Consider the following 19,048-nt stretch of genomic DNA (forward strand, 5'->3'; position numbering starts at 1 on the left):
GAATTAGATGAATATTCTGTGCAAAATGCAAAGCTGGGTGTTTTCTTTGTTGTTTTTAACACTGTTAACGCACAAACTCAGTCTGGATAATCTGCCTGAAGACACTGAGGGTACATTTACCAACCCTTCTGAGACTTGTTTCTTCTGCAAGGCTGTGATCTCTCCTCGTGGCTGTTTTGTGTCTGGGCTCTGCTGGGATTTTGCCTTCCAGGCACAAATCAAGTTAAATATGCCCAGAATTAGATTCCCAGAATCACAGAATGGTTTGGGTTGGAAGGGCCATTAAAGCTCATCTCATTCCACACCCCGCTAGAGTATGAAGCCTGATTTTGATTTCAGGATCCCCAGACAAGACCCCAGGAGTTCTGCTGGGCTCTGCCTCAACCTGGGGGGAGATTTTGTTTGCTCCAGACTTGGAGCAGGCTGGGACAGTGAAAGGGGAATGAAACTGGAGGAGCTTTAAGGTCTCTTCCAACCCAAACTATTCCATGATTTTATGATGATGACAAAGCAAGAGCCTTTGTTCCTTACAGGCAATTTAATTTCCAAACTAATGCAGGCTTTCTTTAGAGAGAGGGGCTGACCCGTGGAGGCAATTGCACTGAACAATTAACTGCTGTTAATGAACTGCTTGCAGCACTGAGCTGCACTCAATCCTTGCCATCCCTGACCTTGCAGCAGCAGCACCTTTCCAGGCCAGGCTGTGAATACCAAACAGGCTGAGGCTGCACAGCCCAGAGCCAGGCTCTCAGTGCCTCTGCAAACATCCCTGGAGCTGCCCTGCATGGAGAGAAGGGCAGGGCATCCTCCTGAAGAGCTGCACCACGCCAAAGGTGTGCACAGGGTGCTGACCCTCGGAAAGAATCCAAGGAATGCGAGGCTCTGAGGCAGGGGAAGGAGCAGGGAAATGCTGGATTGTGGCTGAGCAATGAATCCATCATTCTGGGGCTGGCCAGCCTGATGCCAACCGCCAAAGGTGTGCACAGGGTGCTGACCCTCGGAAAGAATCCAAGGAATGCGAGGCAATGAGGCAGGGGAAGGAGCAGGGAAATGCTGGATTGTAGCTGAGCAATGAATCCAGTCATTTTAGGGCTGGCCAGCCTGATGCCAAGCCCTGCACCAGCAGGAGAAAACTCCCCAGCAGCAGCAGGCAGGAGGCACCTGCAGGGGCTCCAGGGGGAGCTGAGGTGGCCTCGATCCCTGCAGGAGCAGGAATAGGAACAGGGGCAGGAGAAGGAGCAGGGCAGGAGTAGGAGCAGCAGTAGAAGTAGGAGCAGGAGCAGGGTAGGAGAAGGAGTAGGAACAGGAGCAGGATCCCTCTGCCAGGAGCAGGAGCAGGAGGAGCAGCAGGACCCCTCTGCCAGGAGCAGGAGCAGGATCCCTGTGCCAGGCGCAGGAGAAGGAGCAGGAGCATGGGCAGGATCCCTCTGCCAGCAGCAGGAGCAGAAAAAGGAACAGGATCTCTGTGCCAGCAGCAGAAGCAGGAGAAGGAGCAGGATCCCTCTGCCAGGAACAGGAGCAGGATCCCTCTGCCAGCAGCAGGAGCAGGAACAGAAGCAGAAGGAGCAGGATCCCTCTGCCAGCAGCAGGAGCAGGAGCAGAAGCAGGAGAAGGAGCAGGATCCCTCTGCCAGGAGCAGGAACAGAAGCAGGAGAAGGAGCGGGAGCAGGATCCCTCTGCCAGGAGCAGGAGCAGGATCCCTCTGCCAAGAGCAGGAGCAGAAGCAGGAGCAGGATCCCTCTGCCAGGAGCAGGAGCAGGAGCAGAAGCAGGAGAAGGAGCGGGAGCAGGATCCCTCTGCCAGGAGCAGGAGCAGGATCCCTCTGCCAGGAGCAGGGCTCAGCTCTGGGTGGCACCAGGCAGTCATGGGCCTGCTCTTGCATAAGGCCCCAGCCCTGGGGCACAAACAGCTCAGTTTCAAAGGGCTACAAACAGATCCAGCAGGTAAAATTCCATATTCCCCTGGCAGGATTAAGCAGCTCGTGGAATGGGGCTTGCCTGTGGTGAGTGATTCAGCCCAGAGCATCTGGCAGCTCCAGGGAAGGCACAGAAATGTGGAGCTCATGCCCAGAGGAATGACCCTGCTGCTCTCTGGCTGTTGCTTTAATTTGTTCTCTTTTGTTCCCACTTCATACCAGCTCCTGTTTGTGAGCATCACCACGTCACAGACTGGTAAGGGATCTTTGGGAGTGAGAGTTCTCCTTGGAAATCTGAACAAAACTCAGCCTTCATGACACCAGCACACAATGGCTCTGACTAAAGCCAAGGATTGGAAGAGAAGCCTTTTGTTTCCAAAACAACCTGGTTTTAAGAGATGTTTAGGTTCTGTTTCAGGGCAAAAGTGCTTGGAGAGAATCCTTAATGCTCTCCTCCTTTCTCATTAGATGAACAAGGTGAGGTTTCCCTTGGGGCTTGCACCATGCAGGTGCTGAGCAGTCAGACAGAGCAGTAAACAATGGTCAGAGGAGAGGAGCACAGGGATGAAAACACAGCTTTAACCCAGGCAGGGGCTTGGCTGACCCTTTTGTCTCCCCCTCCTCCCCTCACAGTGCTCTTGCTCCCTTTAAAGTCAAACATTTGCAGGTGGAAGTGCCCAGCCCGAGCAGCTGGGGCTGGGGGAACCTCTGGGGCTGGCAGGAATTCCATCTTCCCTCTTTGTGCCTGCAGGGAGAGCTGGCAATTACAGAACCATGGAACACTTTGGGTTGGAAGGGACCTTAAAGCTCTCCTTGTTCCTCCCCTTGTCACATGCAGGGCCACCTTCCACCATCCCAGGTTGCTCCATGGGAAGACTTTGCCTGTGCTGATCAAATAATTCCATTTTCTAGGTGGGACAGACCTGACCTGGCTCATCCTTTCTCTCAGAACTCTTTGTTTTAAACCCCACTATTTAGGGGCATTTTTTATTTACCTGACTGTGACATAAATCTGTACCACATGGCACTGTCTGATCACACACAGGTTTATTAGGGACATCAGCCACCTCTGTTCCCCAAGGTGAGCAGCAAGGTGTTGGCAGCATCAGCTGGGCCTCAGAGGTGCCAGGACAGCTCGGAAAGGATGAGCTGGAGCTGACCCAGCCTTGCCTCTGCCCCATTTTGGGCAGCACTTCTGGATCTGACACCAGCACAGCCTCTGGCCTCCTCAGCTGTGTCCTCCTGCAGTTCAAGCCTCTTCCAGGTGGATACAGGTGGTCAGGGCCGGGTGGGAGAGCAGAGTGTGGCAGGGAGGCAGTGGATGTGTGGGCAGCCCTCCAGCCCACCCAGCAGGCAGTGATGGTTTTGCAAGGCACTTTCACATGGCAGGTGAGTGCTCAGGCCTCAGAGGTTGTGATAAAATTAATTTAAAAAAACCCAAAAAGTCCTAAAGGAGCAGCAAAGTCCAGCAGTTCTTCCCAGAGACGCTTTATCCACAGGCAACCCCTCTGAAAACAAGCCAAACCCCGAATTCCACGGCTTCCCTGTTTTGATGAATCCCCAAATGCAGTAAAGCCCTTGCAGGAGAACACAGCCCATCCACGCTGAGAGATGCTTGGTATAAATAGCTCATGTACATCTGCTATATACAAAATATTCTGTACAGGCCGCCTTCCTTTATTTGGTGTGAAGCTCTCCCGAGCCGCTGGGGCAGGAGCTGGCAGCAGATTCTCATGCCCAAGGCAGTGCAGGCCGCTGGATTTGGGGTGAAAATCCCCTTCTCCACCAGCCCCACGAGCTATTCCTTCAGCAGCCCCAACTTCTTGAGCGCCTCGCGCCGGTTCTCGTCGGCCGCGCCTTTGGGCGAGATCTTGACGCTGACGGCGGAGCGCGGCGGCCTGGGGAAGCTGGGCAGAGGGTGGGATCTCCTCTTGCTGCTCTTGTCCTTCTCCTCCTGCTCCTTCAGGCCGCCAAAGTCCTTCCCTGCCGCCAGGGAGGCGGGCCGGGCGCGGCTGCGGAGGAAGCTGGGCGCCAGGCGCTCGATGAAGGACATCTTGCCCAGGGAGCTGCTGCGCCCGTTCTGCTCCTTGGCGCTGCCCATGGAGCTGCCCAGCCCCACCCCAGAGCGCTCCAGGGTGTTGGATTTGAAGGGGATCTGGCGGATCCCCGGCACGGAGCCCTCCCCAGGCTGCCCAGGGATGGGGAGTGGTGGCTCCCCAGGGTGGGGATGGAGGTGGGCGCTGGGCTCCCTCCTGTCCTGGGACAGTCCCAGCTTCTCCAGGGCCTCCCTTCGGGCTTTCTCCTTCTCCTTGGGGTCGAGGTGGCCTGAATTCCCCTTCTCAGCAGTGCTGTCGCTGGCAGGGCTGGGCTGGGAGCTGGCTGGGGGTGGAGGTGCTGCTTTTACCTTCTGGTTGTGCTCCGGCACGGGGCTGCTCCTGCTGGTTTTCAGGATGATGTTTGGTGGCAATTTGCGCGGTTTGGGGGCGGTTGGAGGCCCACGCTTGGCATCGGGGTCCTGAGGGGCCTCTTCCAGGGTGCATTTCTCCAGGTGGCCCCAGGAAGTCCGAATCTTGGTCTCCTTGGCCGCCTCCCTCTTGGCATCTGAGCGATGGCTGCGTGACCACTCCAGGTCCTCCTGGAAGGGGTCTGGAGGTTGGATAATCACGGACTTGGTGTGGCTTCCGGCGCTGGCATGGTCCAGCCTGCCCTCCCTGGGCACCTCCTGGGCAGGTTTACCTGCTGGCACCGTGTGGACACCTCCTTTGCTGCCAGAAGCTCCATTGGCTGCAGGGATGTTCCTGGGAAGGCTGGAATAACCTGGGCCTGGAGCAGCTGCTGGGGCCGAGCTGGACGGGGCAGAGATGCTCTTACCACTCCTCTGTTCAGCCCCACGCTGCTGATCTCTGCTTGCAGGGGGAGTCCTGTTCCCCAAATCTGGGAAGAGAGGGAGCTGGAGTCATTCTCTGGACACAGAACACCCCTCAGCCCTTGTGGGCCAGCACAGGCTCCCAGGGCTCCCCCAACTCCTCTGATGTGGAAACCCAGGGCACAGGGAATATTTCTCTGTCTGCTCTGGGGTGCCCTGACCCCCAGGGCAGCACTGACTTTGACCCTCATTCATGGAGAAAGTTTCCTAGACTTCAAGATAGACCAGAATCCACAAAAGTGTGAAATAGATTCTAGAAAGTGGTGTAGGTGCATGACTTGGTAAGAAATTGAGGTTTGGGGATTTTTAGTATGTTGTGGATGGAAGCAAGATGAAGGGCACAGGGTGCTGTCCTGGGTTTCTTCTTCATGCTGCTTCTTCCTTCTCCTTCTTGGGTTTGGGTGGCATTTTGTAATTGGGCAGAAAAGTCTGCATTGCGGGCTCTGTGGGATCAGTTGTTGGGTTAAAAGGGAAAATAATCTGGATGTCAGGACTTAATTGGATAGTTTAGCCTTAAAAGACCTCGTAACAAGAGATTTTTGGCCATTTTGTGACTTCTAAGGAAAAGCTGCAGAACTCACAGCAGTGAGACTGTTTTACTGATAAGAAACAATAAACACCTGAGTCTGAACATGAACTATCATCTCAAATGCCTTCAATCCAGACCCAGAGAAACCAACAACTTGTACCCCCACACTCTGATCCATCAGTGCTGGGGAAATTGGATTATTTGGGCCTTGTTATTCTATGTGGTTACTGACACTGAGCAGGATCCCTGCAAGATATTTATATATTGCTGAATTTCGAAGCCATTGAGTTGTGCTATCAAAAAATTCTGCAAAATATTCATGTCTAGATAAGATGTGTATAGTACATATATCTACTTGAGAATAAAGCCTGTATGAAAGTATTTTGAGGAAGAAATAGATAGATTTTTATGTTTTATATTAAAATCCTATCTGCAGAAGGGTTTCCAGCTTACCCCGGGGCACAAGGCCTTTCCTGGGCTTGGAGGGCTCCCCGTAGTCGGTGTCATCCGTGGACACCCCACTGTCTCCCTCTGCATCCAGGGAGCCAATGGTTTCCTCCAGGAACATCAAACACTCTTTCTCTTCCACAGATAAATAGTCATAGCTGTTGTCACTCTGGAAAAAAAGAAGATAAAGCAGAGCAAGTAAGAAAAAGAGGTTTATTTTATACTACATATATATGGGGGTTTTTTTTAATTATATATACATATATAAATATATATGTAGTGCATATACATAGTGTATATAAATATATATGTATATATTATATATACATATAAAATCTATAAATATATGTATATATTTATAATATATATGTGTATATAAATATATGTAGAAATATATAGAAATATATATGAGAGGTTTACTTTGTACTACATATATATACAAATAAAAAAGATATGTAGTATATATAGTAAATATTAATATATAAATATAAATATATATGTATATATTATATATACATATAAAATCTATAAATATATGTATATATTTATAATATATATGTGTATATAAATATATATATAAGAGAGTTTTACTTTTTACTATATATGAGAGGTTTCCATTATGTTACACATATATATAACTTTATATACATATATATATAAATATTATATATGTTTTAATATAATAGATATTATTTTAATATTTTATATATTCATATTTAATTTCCAGGGGGTTTAGAGAGCCTGTGACAGCTGCTTGGCCAGTGGCTGTTTAATGATGAGCATTTACAGCTCCACAAAACTAGCCAAACTCTAAAAATAAGAAAAATACTTAAAGCCTTTTTTATATTAGACTCCTCTGTGGGTCAGAAGGTGGATGATTCTGAACTTGGGAACTTGGCCTCTAACTTTCAGTTTTTTAACTGAAATGTGAGCAGATGGGTAACAAATCTGTAGGTACAGACACCTGCACTGCTCAGCAATGCTGAACCTCAGAAAACACCACAACACTGAAGGGTTCTGTGCAGGTGATGAACTCTCCTTGCTCTCCCATCCATTCCTGAGCCTGAGTTGTTTAATTTTTGTTGTATTTTGAGCACCAGGAGATGTTACTGCAATATCAGATATCAGGGTGATTCCTGCAATCTGTCATGAACAAAATGAGGCACAGGACAGGATGGAATGTGCATCAGATCAACAAGCACGGGGCAGGAATTATCCCAGGTGGAGTTGTTTTGCAGAGACACCTTATCCAAATCTTTTACCATGCAGTATCACAACCAGTTCTTCCATCCCCATTAAACTCAGAGGGTTTGGTTCTGGTTTGCAATACATCAAATGGAAAAGCTGCCAGGGCTGAGCTGCTCTCACACGTATCAATTATGCTCCAAGCCAGGCAGGATGTAATTAGCCCATCAATCTTGGGATCAGTGTTGGGAGACAAACAGGCTTTAATGGACAGATAGTGAAAAATTACACATCTACACCCATGATCCAAACTCATCCCTGCCTTAACTGGGCATTCATCTGGTGCCGGGCAGGAGGAGCTCAGCACGCTGTCTCCTGCAGGTGCTGTCACTGCTTGGAGCCAGTGTGACCCAGTTCCCCAACTGCTCTGACCCCTGCACCCCTGCCAGCACAGGAGCCTCTCCAGGGACAGGACCCCCCCTCCAAGGATCCCCCCTCCAGGGACAGGATCCCCTCTGCAGGGAGAGGATCCCCTCTCCAGGGTTCCCCTCTCCAGGGACAGGATCCCCTCTCCAGGGTTCCCCTCTCCAGGGACAGGATCCCCTCTCCAGGGTTCCCCTCTCCAGGGACAGGATCCCCTCTCCAGGGTTCCCCTCTCCAGGGACAGGATCCCCTCTCCAGGGTCCGGCTCTCCTCGGCAGGGATCCCCTCTCCAGGGACAGGATCCCCTCTCCAGGGACAGGATCCCCTCTCCAGGGTTCCCCTCTCCAGGGATCTGTCCTGGCCCAGAGCAGCCCCTGCAGCACCAAGGGCTCCCCACACACGTGGCAGGGTGGGAAGGCTGGGAGTGCTCTGGAGCAGGAATTCAGGAATCCACCTGTTCCTGCTGCTGTCCCAGGGCCTCCAGCTGCCCCCAAAGCACCAACAGAGAGCAGATTTGGGCTGAAATCTGCCCAAAATCCTTCCCCAGCCCGGAGGGGCGAGCTGGGCTGGGCACCCAGGGTTACTCACCCGCTGTGAGTGGTTGGAGGCCGTGCTGACCATGCTGTCACAGCTGCCAGAGTTGTAGCCAGCCATCCCCAGCTCCTTCCTAGGCATAGCCTGGGCTGCCCTGGAGGCTGGCACGGCGGGAATATCCCGGCTGGAGCAGGAGAAAGGAAAAGCATTAAGTTGTGAGCTTCCCCCAGGGGTGACTCAAACGCGCTGGGAGGGAGGGCAGGCAGGCTCTGAAGCTGCTGGATGGAGGAATTGTGCTCCATCTTCAGCTGCTGTCTCCAGGAGAAGGCACAGCTGGACTTTTAAAAATCATCCTTGAAGTTTTCCTCAAAATAATTGGGAATGGGGTAATCTCTGCACAGCCAGCTCGTGTTAGTGGCTCTCTGCTCACCTCGGAGGGGCGGGTAAGGCACAAGAAAAGCTGTAAGCCTGGCTTAGAAATCCCAGCACAGCCCCAGCCCCGACTCATGGGACCTCTTTCCTCTGCCACACCCTGTGCCAGCCCTGCAGCTTGAACTTGTGAACGTGCTGGCCCAAAATGCTGCTGGTTACTCACATCCTTGCTCTGTCAGGAGCTTCCTCCTGGCACAGAGCTGCCTCTGCCACCCTTCCTTGGGGGCCCTGGGGAGGTGTCCCCAGGGAGGTGTCCCCAGGGAGGTGTCCCCAGGCCTTTGGGGCACGCCTGGGTGTGTTTGGCACAGCCTGTGGGGAGCAGGGCAGGCTGGGGCTGTGCCCAGGGGGGTTCGAGCAGCACCCCAATGTCCCCTCTGCTCACAGCAGCGTCCCCCTGATGCAGCCCAGACCTCCCATCACCAGTGGGAGCCCGGCGTGGCAGCAGCTGCCCCACAAACAGCCTGGATTTGGGTTTCCCACACTGGGACAGGGTGGCAGAGGGGACAGTTATCCCTGCCCTGAGCTCTGCTGAGCACCCACAGAAGGGATGCAAAGCACCGAGCTTCCAAAATTCCTGGCACCACCAATGAGTCTCCTGTTCTTGGGGAGGGAATTCCTGGCACCACCCTGTTCTTGGGGAGGGAACTGGGCTGTGGGGGCGAGAGGGAGCAGCAAAACAAACACCAACACCCCCTGCAAGACACACGGAGCAGCAAAACAAACACCAACAGCCCCTGCAAGACACACGGAACCACGCGAGAGGATTTGCTCCTCGGGAGACAGAGGAGCCCTTTGTGCTGTAACCTGCAGGCAGGAACACACTGCTGCTTTTTTTTCCCCTTGTAGCAGGATCAGGGAATTAGATCCAGCGATAAGTGAGCAGAACTGGCTGCTTGTTCAGAGCCTTAGACCCTGAAAGAATTCCTTTGTAATTGGAATACGCCGCAAAAATCAGATTTCAACACCCACGCCCTGACAGGCCTAATCCTTCCATGCAGGAGGAGTTCAATATTTCAGTCTCAGCTTTGCATTATTTACTGCTTAAGTGACATTGAAGTAAGTGGTGGCTCTGGAACAGCAGTTCCCTGGATTCTTTGAATTCAGATCTCTTCATAGCGAGGGATTTGAGTTGTCAGGAAGCAGAGCTGAACTTGGGGGACTTCAGGCCTCTGCAGGGTTTTGCTGTGCACTGGGAACATCCACAACGTGAAATTTAGATTTATATCAAAACTAGAGATACAGATCTCTAGGTTTACATCAACTCCTCAGCCGCAGGAGGCTTGGCCATGGTTGTTGTGCTGCTCCTGGCTGCCTCCCTCCCAAATTTCAGACAGCAAAACCCTCCTGGGGAAGTGAAAGCCTTGCTGGAACTTGAGAGTGCAGCTGCCTGGGGCCAGCAGGGAGGCATTTTCTCCGTGAGGATGCTCCCCACCACCAGCCCACTAAAGAAATAATTTTCTCTCATTCAAAACCAGCATTTGCAGGGACCTCAAGCAGCTGCCAAGGCTTTGGCACCCAGCGAGCCCCAGCTCATGGGAGGCAAAGTCCAGCCCGAGCCCGCCGGGCACTGCAGAGGATCTGCACCGAAACAAGAAGTTCCTTTTCCTGCCCATTGGTTCTCTGATGTGATTACGGCTCCAGCACACTCATCCAGCTCAGGAAAGGGGAAAAATCAGTGTTGAAACCCCCAGTTTTAATGATTCAGAAGGATTTTAGTTCCTTCTTTGTGGTAACAGCCACAAACTAAAAACGTGACTGAGCATTTGATTTAAAAGACACAGTACTCAAAAAGCTGTTTTATAGCTGGGTTTCAGTGGTGTAGCTCTCTTCCCCAACTAAAAACACATTTGGAAGAAGTTATTTTTTACCAAAATCCAAAAGTCAGATCCCTCAGCTCTTGTGGCCGTTGCCATAACTGTCCTTTAAAAGCCCACGGAGCCATCAAAGAGGAGCCGGGTAGCAATTAATGCTAATTGCTTAGAGAAGAGGCTACTTTCCAACCAGCACCACTCCAAGCTCTTCATCCCGGCTTAGAACACCTCGGTTTTGCTGTCTGGGGCACAGCAGCCAGACCCCTCCTGCCTGGGAAAGGCTTTGTCCTGGCCAGCCCCAAACACAGCCCCAAGCAAACCCCCCTCTGCAGGCACCATCCCAGCTCTGAGCAGCCCAGGGGATGGATCCCAGCTCAGGGGGAAGGGGTCGGGGGCAGATCTGAATTTCCTCCTATCTCAACAGGTAAATGAAGCGCCCCAGCAGCTTCCCTGAGCTGTTTGCTGTCCCGAGCACAGGTTTCCCCAGCTTTCCTCCCACCACCACCGCTTCCAAACCACCTGGTCCAGCTTCGCTGGTGAATCCCCCACCACATTTCACCCTTGCAAAGCAGAGCCCTGCAGGCACCCGGAGCCCCCCAGCCCACCCAGCAGGAAAAGCACAGAGAGCACAGAGCAAGCAGGAACAGAAATTACTGTTAAATCTATTTCGTTGTTTTACCAGGCTGTCCGTTGTTGCGTGCTGCCCAATTCCTCGTCCCGGCCGTGCCTATCCCAGGACTTCTTTGCTTTTCTGGGCTAACCAAACACAGCCGGGTTACACATTAACTCCTCTCCGCTGCAGATAAGGCTGCGCTGCCCAGGTGGGTGCTCGGCAGGTGATCCCTGGCCCCTCACCTGCAGCCAGGACGAGCGCAATTCATCCTGCCAGGCACCTTTCCTGCCCGGTCCCGGCGTGGCTGAGCCCCCAAACCCGCTCGGTGCCGTGCCCCGGAGCGCTGGGTGTGAGCTGGCAGCTGCGGGCAGCTCTGCTCGGTGCCACCCAGCTCCTTCACTTCCCTGCTGTCCCCTGCTGTCCTGGGCACGGCTTTGGCCGCAGACTCCTTAATCCGACATCCTGTTCTGCAGCATAGCTGCTCGCTGACAGCGGAGCCCTGAGCCCAGCCTTGCACACGATAATTATTCCAGGAGCGCGTCACCCCAGCAGGTTTCTGCTCTCGGGTGGTTTGTCCGGGATGCCGCAGCTCGGCTCTGCAAACAGCCTGGCCTGCGACAGGTTGCTACTTGCATTTCACCACGGCTTCCCAGAGGCCAAAAGTTTGCTGCTTGCAAAGGAAGGAGGTTGTAAAATCAGGCAGAAAGTGTTTTGGGAGGGAAGCTTCGGCACAGATTTATTTACGTGCTGCAGGAAGGGGTGCCCAGGTCTGGGCAGCTCTGAGGCTCCTCTGCCTGTCCCGACCTGCAGCTGCTTTTGCCCCAGTTGGCACCAAAACCCCCTGCAAGCTCCTTCCCTGCACTGGGGACTCCTTCCCCAGGCAGCTCCTGGGGCTCTGGTGAAAGCTGAAGCCCCCCAAGGTGCCCATCAGGCTCGTCCTCACACTGGCACCTTCTCAGAACCTCTGCTGGGGCATTTCTCCAGCAGCATCTCCTGCCCTGAGCCCCTGGTGCCACCTCTGCTGCCTCCTCAAAGAGGGGCCCGGGTGTCCCCACCCTGTGCAGGGTGACACCGACCCCCAGCCCGGGTGGAGCTGCAGGGGCAGGCAGAGAACAGCAGAGCCTCCTTCTTACTCTGACTTTGGGCACTGTTGTTAAAATTGGAGCTTTTCCTGCTGATCAACAATGCTTTGGCCATTCCCCACACAGCATGGATTTGTACCTGCTTGACAAGGTGCTGCTCACTGCAAATCTACAAACACCCTGCAGGAAATTTCCAGGGCTGACACAGCTGCCGGATTCATTCACATTTCCACGCTCCAATGATTTTTTTTTTTTTAATTGGTATTTTTAGCAAAAGGATTTGTTGCCACACATGTTCCCTGCTCCACAGAACAGGGAAGTGGAAACATCAGATAATTAAAGGCAGGGGAAGATGGAGAGAGAGCAGATGAGCCAGAGGCTCCCACTGGCAATGCTGAGCCCAGCCAAGTGCTGCTCCAGAAGGGAACATGTGCTGGAGAGCAAATCAACAAAGCAGAGGCTGCTGAGAGCCCCAGGCAGCCCCAGCCCTCCCTGCTGTCCCACGCTGGCCTGCAGCAGGTGAGGGATGGAGATGCAGCCAGAGCTGCTGGAGCCTTGTCACAACCAGGGACTGAGGGCAGGATTGGTGCCAGCGCTTCAGGAGCTGTGCTGGATGGCACAGCATCGACAGAGTTTAAACGTGGTATTAATGAATGAAGTGGGTTTGACTGTAAATTAATGAATTCATTTTAATTTGAAGTGGAAGCTTTAGAGCTGTGCGGGTTTTGTCGAGTTGTGCCCGGTGCTGAGGCTGCTCTGAGAGAGGGAGGCGACCAAAGCTGGGGTAATTTTGTTCTTGCACTGCCAGCAGGGTGTGAGCGAGCAGCAGCGCGGGCAGGGGTGTCCTGACAGCAGCAGGGCTCCAGTCTGGGCAGTCCAACAGGCAGAGCTGGCTGCCTGCAGCCCCGTGTGGGTCAGGAAAGTGTCAGGATCCACCTGGAGAAATCTCCAGCTCCTCTGAATCAGGAGCCCAGAAAGAACCTGTTCTTTTTCCACATTCCTCTCCCTCCAACAAATATAAATAGCTGCAACCCAAAATAAGGTGTGATTTCACACAGATGGCATGAAGGATATGCAAAGAGTCAAATGATGCAGAGAAAACTTCCCAGTGCCCTGGAAGGACTTTGGCAGCTTCATGGCCCTGCTGAGCCTCACCCTGTTCCTAAACACGAGGGCACAAGTGACTCAGGCCCGGCCCTGAAGGAAAAGCATCCACACGGCGTCACTGATAAGATTCCTGTCAAGGTAAGGAGGTTTTTTTGACTCTGTGGGACTCTTGGGCACTTTCCTTCACCCAAATTGCAGGCACAGCCTGTGTGCTGACAAATCAGTTATGGAAAATAGCATGTAGTTAATGCCTCCTGCTACACAGCACTCATTAAACCTTCCTATGATCAAAGAAGGTTCTATTTATTTATTAAATATTTATTATATATTATTTATATAGTATTTATTTATTATCTCTGTTTCACAGAAAGGGGCTGGAGAAGGGAGCTGAAGTGTTCCCACGGCTTGCTTACCATTAACACCAGAAGTGAGAAGGCAGCTCTCAAGCTCTAATAGTTCCCCAACATTTTCCTCAAAACTTTAATTAAACATAATAGACAAGGGCGGTGGGATCTTGGACAGCCTGATTTTGTTAACTCCTCTGTTGTATTCCTGTTTCAGGGGGGAGTTGGTGCTCACACAGCTGGAACAGCAGGAGTGATTTCACCCAATTTGAAGGAATTTTATTTGGAGCAAACCTGACGGCAGTTTTAAAGCTGGCTGCAAAGTTTGATTTAAAATGCAAGCAGACATTTAATTGCATGGCAGCTGCAATTTTCCAAACAGCAAGCTGACAACTTTTTAGTTCCTCTTCTGGAGAGTTTCCTTGGCAGGGAGAGGCTGCCAGGGCTGGCCCATGGGTGGGTTCTGCAGTGAAATCAGCCACACAGAGATGATTCAGCACCGGTGTGTCAGTCTGATTGCTCAGAACCTCCCCCAGCTCCGGGCTCTCTGTGCCCCAGGCAGCAGCAGAGAACTTCTGCTCTCCTTGTTCTCCTCCTTCTGCTCTCCTTGTTCTCCTCCTCCTGCTCTCCTTGTTCTCCTCCTCCTGCTCTCCTCTTCAGCCCCAGCCCCTCCCCAGAGGAGAAGGGCAAACCCAACACTGCGGGGTCACAGAGGTTTCAGCCTCACTGGGGGTGGCTGCCCCAGAACAGATCCCAGTTCCAGAGCTGGGATATTCTCCAGGAGAGCAGGATGGGCACAGGACACTGTCCCCAAAGTGTCACAATGGCCCCCCTGTGACTGTGCTCAGGGAAAGGTGCTGATTTGAGATGTACGGTGGAACAGGATGTTCCTTTTCTCAGTGCTCTCCCCAGAAACTGCTCTTTTGATAGGAGTTTGCTCAAACTTGAGAATTAGGTTTGTCCTTCAGAAATTCCAGTTATTACTGATTTTCTCCCCAGACTGCTCTTTCTATTGCATCCATGGAAGAGATCTGTGTAATACTGGACAGAAATGTTTGTAAAGTCAGCCTAATAAATTGTGTATTTCAATGCATAAAAGATTCTGGAGGGATGCAAAACTCTCTTTACAGCTGAGCCTTGGTATCTCAGGTACCACATTTCAGAGGATCCCAGAGTGGTTTGGCTTGGAAATGACCTTGAAGCTCATCTCATCCCTTTCTGATATTCAGAGTTCACCCAACACTAAAAGGATGCCATTTTTGGGATAATTCCGTGACTGTGTCATTAAGAGCAGGAAAATCCTAGTTAAAACATACTAAAAAACACTCTAATAAGAATTTTTTAAAAAGGAAAATAGTTGTACTTTAAATCTATCCAGACTTTACGTTTTAAATAATGGAAACACTTTTTGTTTGGGAAAGTTTAGAAGAGTAAGGAGAAATCCTTGCAATCAAGGAGTTGTTGTTTGTCATCCTGTAACAATATCAAGTTTTACAACCACGAATTACAGGTGTATCTTTTTTATCCAAAGAGATTTTATTTTCTAGGCAACAAAAGAGAACATCCAAGCAGTGATAGTGACACGTCTCCCTCTAAGGGAACTGATTCTCTGGTAGCAGATTCCCAATGCAAACATGATCCAGCAAAGCTCAACACTCTGGATTAAATAAAGCTCATTTTTCCAATACTGCAACTGAGAAATACCAGGAAAAAAAAAAAAAGAAAAGGAAAAGGTTTCACACACTTTGAGAAATCCATCCAGGACACAAAGCTAAAATCTAAGGGTTGCTCCCCAAAGTCAAGGCAGACAATAAATATGGATCTTCCACTTGTGTTTCAAAGACACCTGGTGCACCTCTCTGAGGTAGGTATTGTGTCCATGTGACAGATGGCAAAGGGGAGGATCAGCTCCTTGTCCCAGGCACGTCCCTGCTTCCCTGGCAGAGCTGAGAGCACACCTGGGGCTTGCCAGTCTCTTGGTCTCGTTCCTAGCCAGTATTTCAGCTCAAGTAGTTATAACACAGTGTAATCTTCAAGTTCCTTTGAACTGTCTGGTATTTCTGGAGGTTTTTAAGCATCAGCTTCTACAGGGCTGGGTTTAATGTTGGGTTTTGGGGGGGGTTTAATCTTCTTTTCCTAATGACAGGCTAAAAGCAGAGTGGGGTTTAACACTGGAAGCTGAGTGGCTTTCCATAGGGAACTCCCAGCAGTGCTAATGTGTGTTTTAATACTGAATTAAAAACAAACCCAGGTCCACAGTGCTCTGGGTGATCCTAGGCTGTTTAATTATTCATGCCTTAATTCAGCAAAGCACTTAAGTAATTACGTTCTTTCTTCAATAAAACCCTCCTGTATTTCAAGATCCAACTGGGAGTCTCTGCTGAGAACTAGAAATATGATTTTTGCAGAAAAGGTGGTGTTGCTGCACCAGTTTGGTCAGGTGCCTGAGGGAACAGAGCCCTTTCAAACTGGGTTTTAGGTTAAACCCACGTGCAAAGTGGGTTTATTTCTGCCTCAGTCCGAGGATGCCCCTTCTTGTTCCCCAGTCTAAAAGTGCAAGGAAGGTCACTCAAAACAGCAACAGAAGAATGGCAGGCAAAGGATATTTTAAAATTCAAGAAACAAGGATATGTTGCAGGCATTTCAAAGAAAAAAAAAACCAACAAAACAACATAAATCCCCTTCAGTAATATGCACCTTTACAGCACCTTTTAAAAGCCCTCAAAAGCACCTGCTGTTAAGCTTCACAACCCCACTGTGAGGTAAAATATTCCAATTAAACCAATTTCATCCTTCCCTGATTCTCAACAGTCCAAGGAGTGGGGCACTTTCCCCAGCTTATTTTCATGTGAATATTCAGCTGTGATATTTCATTATCACAATGAAAGTCTTGCTACTCCACAGTCAGTGGTGACAAATCAAACACATTAAGGCAGAAAGCAGATGGAATTTCAAGCCTCCCTTCTGGCTCTGGCCTTCAGAGGGCAAAACATTTTACCAGCAAAGAGTGAGAACTCAACCTTAAAGTGCTCATTCACAGTATTTGGAAACTGGAACAGCTTAGTAACACCATGGCCGTGATTGGCTCTACTCAAGTAAAATATTCAATGTATTTAACAGATGCAAATTAAGTCACTTCCCTAACTACTCACTTCCCTCTTGCAGGAAATTCCAATGCTATTATGAAGAAGAATCCCAAGTATTCCAGGAAACATGCTTATGCTCTGATGCAGTGTAAACACCAGGGGGTTCAGAGTTATTTTTCAAGCAACTAAAAACTACCTACGGAGGATTAATAAGTTTTATTCAACACTTATCCATCTACTCATTAATTTAAAGGCTACCTTAAAGCTTAGAGGCCATTGCTTTCCCTAAAGTTCTCTGCACACAAACTACACAGTCTATTCCTGATGGTGTAGGGCAGCTCAGAGATCCTTTTTCCACTAAACTGTATTTTGATATTGTATTTGGTATTTCCACTACCAATCATGCACCACACGAGCAGTTTCCCCTCTGAGAGCTGCACATATGTGCAGAGCCCAATTCTCAGCGTGATGCTGACGTGTGTGTTTCCCAAAGCCTCAGATTCATTGAGTTACCCTGAAAATGTACATTCAGCACCTCAGAGGTGGATTTTACAGCAGTGTTGGACAAGCCTGGCTGTGTCTGTCTGCTCAGATCACACACACACACACGCACAGAAGGTGATGAAATCAAGGTGTGGCTGCCACTGTCCACCACCAGCCCAAGTGCCATCCCTATTCCCCATCCCCTACTCCCAAACCTGCGCGTTGGCCACCATGAAGTTAATTCGCTTCTCAAGCTCTGCGAACGGAATTTTATCATTACAAACAGCTTATCTGGGACTCCAGAATCTGATTCCGGAGCGCTGAGGTAGTCGATGGCACCCTCCTACTGCTGCTGAGCTCACACCTCCCCGAAGTTGGTGTGTCCAGTCTCCCTGGCGTGCTCCCTGGCCTCCAGCTGCCCCGTCAGTCCCTTCTGGCACACCATGCAGCGCAGGGCGAAGCGATTCACGTCCGTGAACTGCCTCTTCCTGCGGGCTTCGTCCGCCAGCTCCAGCGCCTGGGCCAGCACCACGTCATCGCTGCCGGGGAAGATGGTCTGGGGAGGAAGGTCGGAGCCGGGCAGGCGGCGCTCCAGGGGGTCGTAGTGGATGCCGTCGTAGATCAGCAGCACGCGCTTGCTGTAGCCCGCGTCCTCGCCGAAGCGGTCGATGCGCACGGTCTGCGTGTCCACCACGCAGATCTCGCACTGGTAGAACTTGGAGAGGATGGACACCTCGATGGCTCCTCCCCAGGTCTCCTCCCTGCGGATCCAGTCACAGTATTCCCTGTTGGTTTTGCCCAGCACGGCCTCGCAGTACGACTCGGGGTCGCTGGCCACGATCTGGGCGATGAGGTTGCGCATCTCCGGGGCGCAGCCCGGGTCGTACACGCCGCCCTCCACCACGTAGAACACGCTGGTGAACAGGCAGGAATTGTCTGCTGGCACCACCCTCCTGGCCAGCACAGGCACGGCTTCCCTCACAGGCTGGGACATCGCTTTTTTGGCCACCACCGGCGAGCCGGGCTCGGGTTTGGAGGTGTCCTCTTCCACTATGAGAGTGTCGCCTGCCAGAGGGGAGGAGGGACACAAAGGGGAGAATTAAAGCTGCTGCTGCTCCTCCAACACAACAACACGGCCGTGCTGTCATTGCTGAAGGTCACGGCAGAGAATCACGGAATGGTCTGGGCTCTTAAACATCACCCGGTCCCACCCCTGCCATGGCTGCTCCAAGCTCCGTCCGCCCGTTTCCCCCAGCTCGGTATCCCGCCGGGAAACAGCCCCGGCCAACAGCCGCTGGCACCACAACGGTCCCCGCGGGACTCACCTGGCGTGGCCCGGACCCCGTCCCCTCCAGCCCCGCGCGCTTCTCCCTCGGCACCCCCGGGACGCAGCCAAAGCACCGGCGGCGCTCGCAGCGCTGCCGAGCCGGGCGCTGACGCCTCCCCCGGGAGCAGGAACCGGCCCGACCGCCGGCTGATGAGGGGCGTGTGTGCCACGGCCTCTTTAATTAACGCAGTTGCGGCCGGCGGGGCGGCAGAGCCCGCAGAGCGCCGCCCGCCGCCCTCCTCCCCGCGGGGCCCTCACCCGAGTGGATGCCGAGCTCGCCGAGCCGCCGCTCGCCGTCGCTGAGGTCGAGGCTGCGCGGCGGGAAGCCGTGCAGGAGGCGCTGAGCGGGCGCGGGCACTCCGGTGAGCGCGGCGAGCGCGGCCTGCATGTCGCGGAGGCGGGAGTGCGGCGACAGCCCCGGCAGCGCGTGCGAGCCGCTCCGGGCCTTGCAGCGCAGCCGCAGCATCCTCGGGGCCGCCGCCGCACCGGCCGCCGCCGCTTCCGCTTCCGGCCGTGCCCACCCCGCTCTCGCGAGAGCACGCCGATCCCGCCCCCCCCCACCCCCGAGCGGGCGGCCAATCAGAGTGCGGGCGGGGCGGAGCGCGAGCGGCGCCCGCTCATTTGCATAGCGCGCGGTTCATTTGCATAGAGCCGGGCGCCGCGCCCGTGTCATCGGTACAGCACGCTGATTTGCATGTAGGAGGTGGCTCCGCCCACTTAATTTGCAAGCAGCCGGACAACTCCTGCTATCTCATTTGCATAACGCGAGATGTCGCCGTGAGTTCCCGTCCCCTCTCTTCCCCG

The 19,048-nt window shown here is 52.3% G+C and overlaps 2 protein-coding genes across 3 annotated transcripts; both read right to left on the reverse strand.

Moving 5' to 3' along the window:
- Positions 1-2,970: 2,970 nt before the first annotated feature.
- Positions 2,971-11,089, reverse strand: CUNH1orf116 (chromosome unknown C1orf116 homolog). Of its 2 annotated transcripts, XM_041422697.1 has the most exons (4): positions 10,882-11,089; positions 8,014-8,143; positions 5,824-5,986; positions 2,971-4,849 (listed from the first exon to the last, which is right to left on the reverse strand). In XM_041422697.1, the coding sequence occupies exons 2-4, from the start codon at positions 8,098-8,100 to the stop codon at positions 3,714-3,716; spliced, it is 1,386 nt and encodes a 461-aa protein (XP_041278631.1). In that variant the 5' UTR covers positions 8,101-8,143; positions 10,882-11,089; the 3' UTR covers positions 2,971-3,713. The 2 variants fall into 2 exon arrangements, with proteins under 2 accessions (XP_041278631.1, XP_041278632.1); XM_041422698.1 differs by lacking the exon at positions 10,882-11,089 and having other exon boundaries at positions 8,014-8,378.
- Positions 11,090-14,863: 3,774 nt separating this feature from the next.
- YOD1 (YOD1 deubiquitinase) lies at positions 14,864-18,749 on the reverse strand. Its single transcript, XM_041422556.1, has 2 exons — positions 18,503-18,749; positions 14,864-17,982 (listed from the first exon to the last, which is right to left on the reverse strand). The coding sequence occupies exons 1-2, from the start codon at positions 18,708-18,710 to the stop codon at positions 17,276-17,278; spliced, it is 915 nt and encodes a 304-aa protein (XP_041278490.1). The 5' UTR covers positions 18,711-18,749; the 3' UTR covers positions 14,864-17,275.
- Between the last annotated feature and the right edge of the window lie 299 nt (positions 18,750-19,048).

Source organism: Onychostruthus taczanowskii, unplaced genomic scaffold, assembly GCF_017590055.1.
Source record: "Onychostruthus taczanowskii isolate IOZ18803 unplaced genomic scaffold, ASM1759005v1 scaffold74, whole genome shotgun sequence".
Lineage (NCBI taxonomy): Eukaryota > Metazoa > Chordata > Aves > Passeriformes > Passeridae > Onychostruthus > Onychostruthus taczanowskii.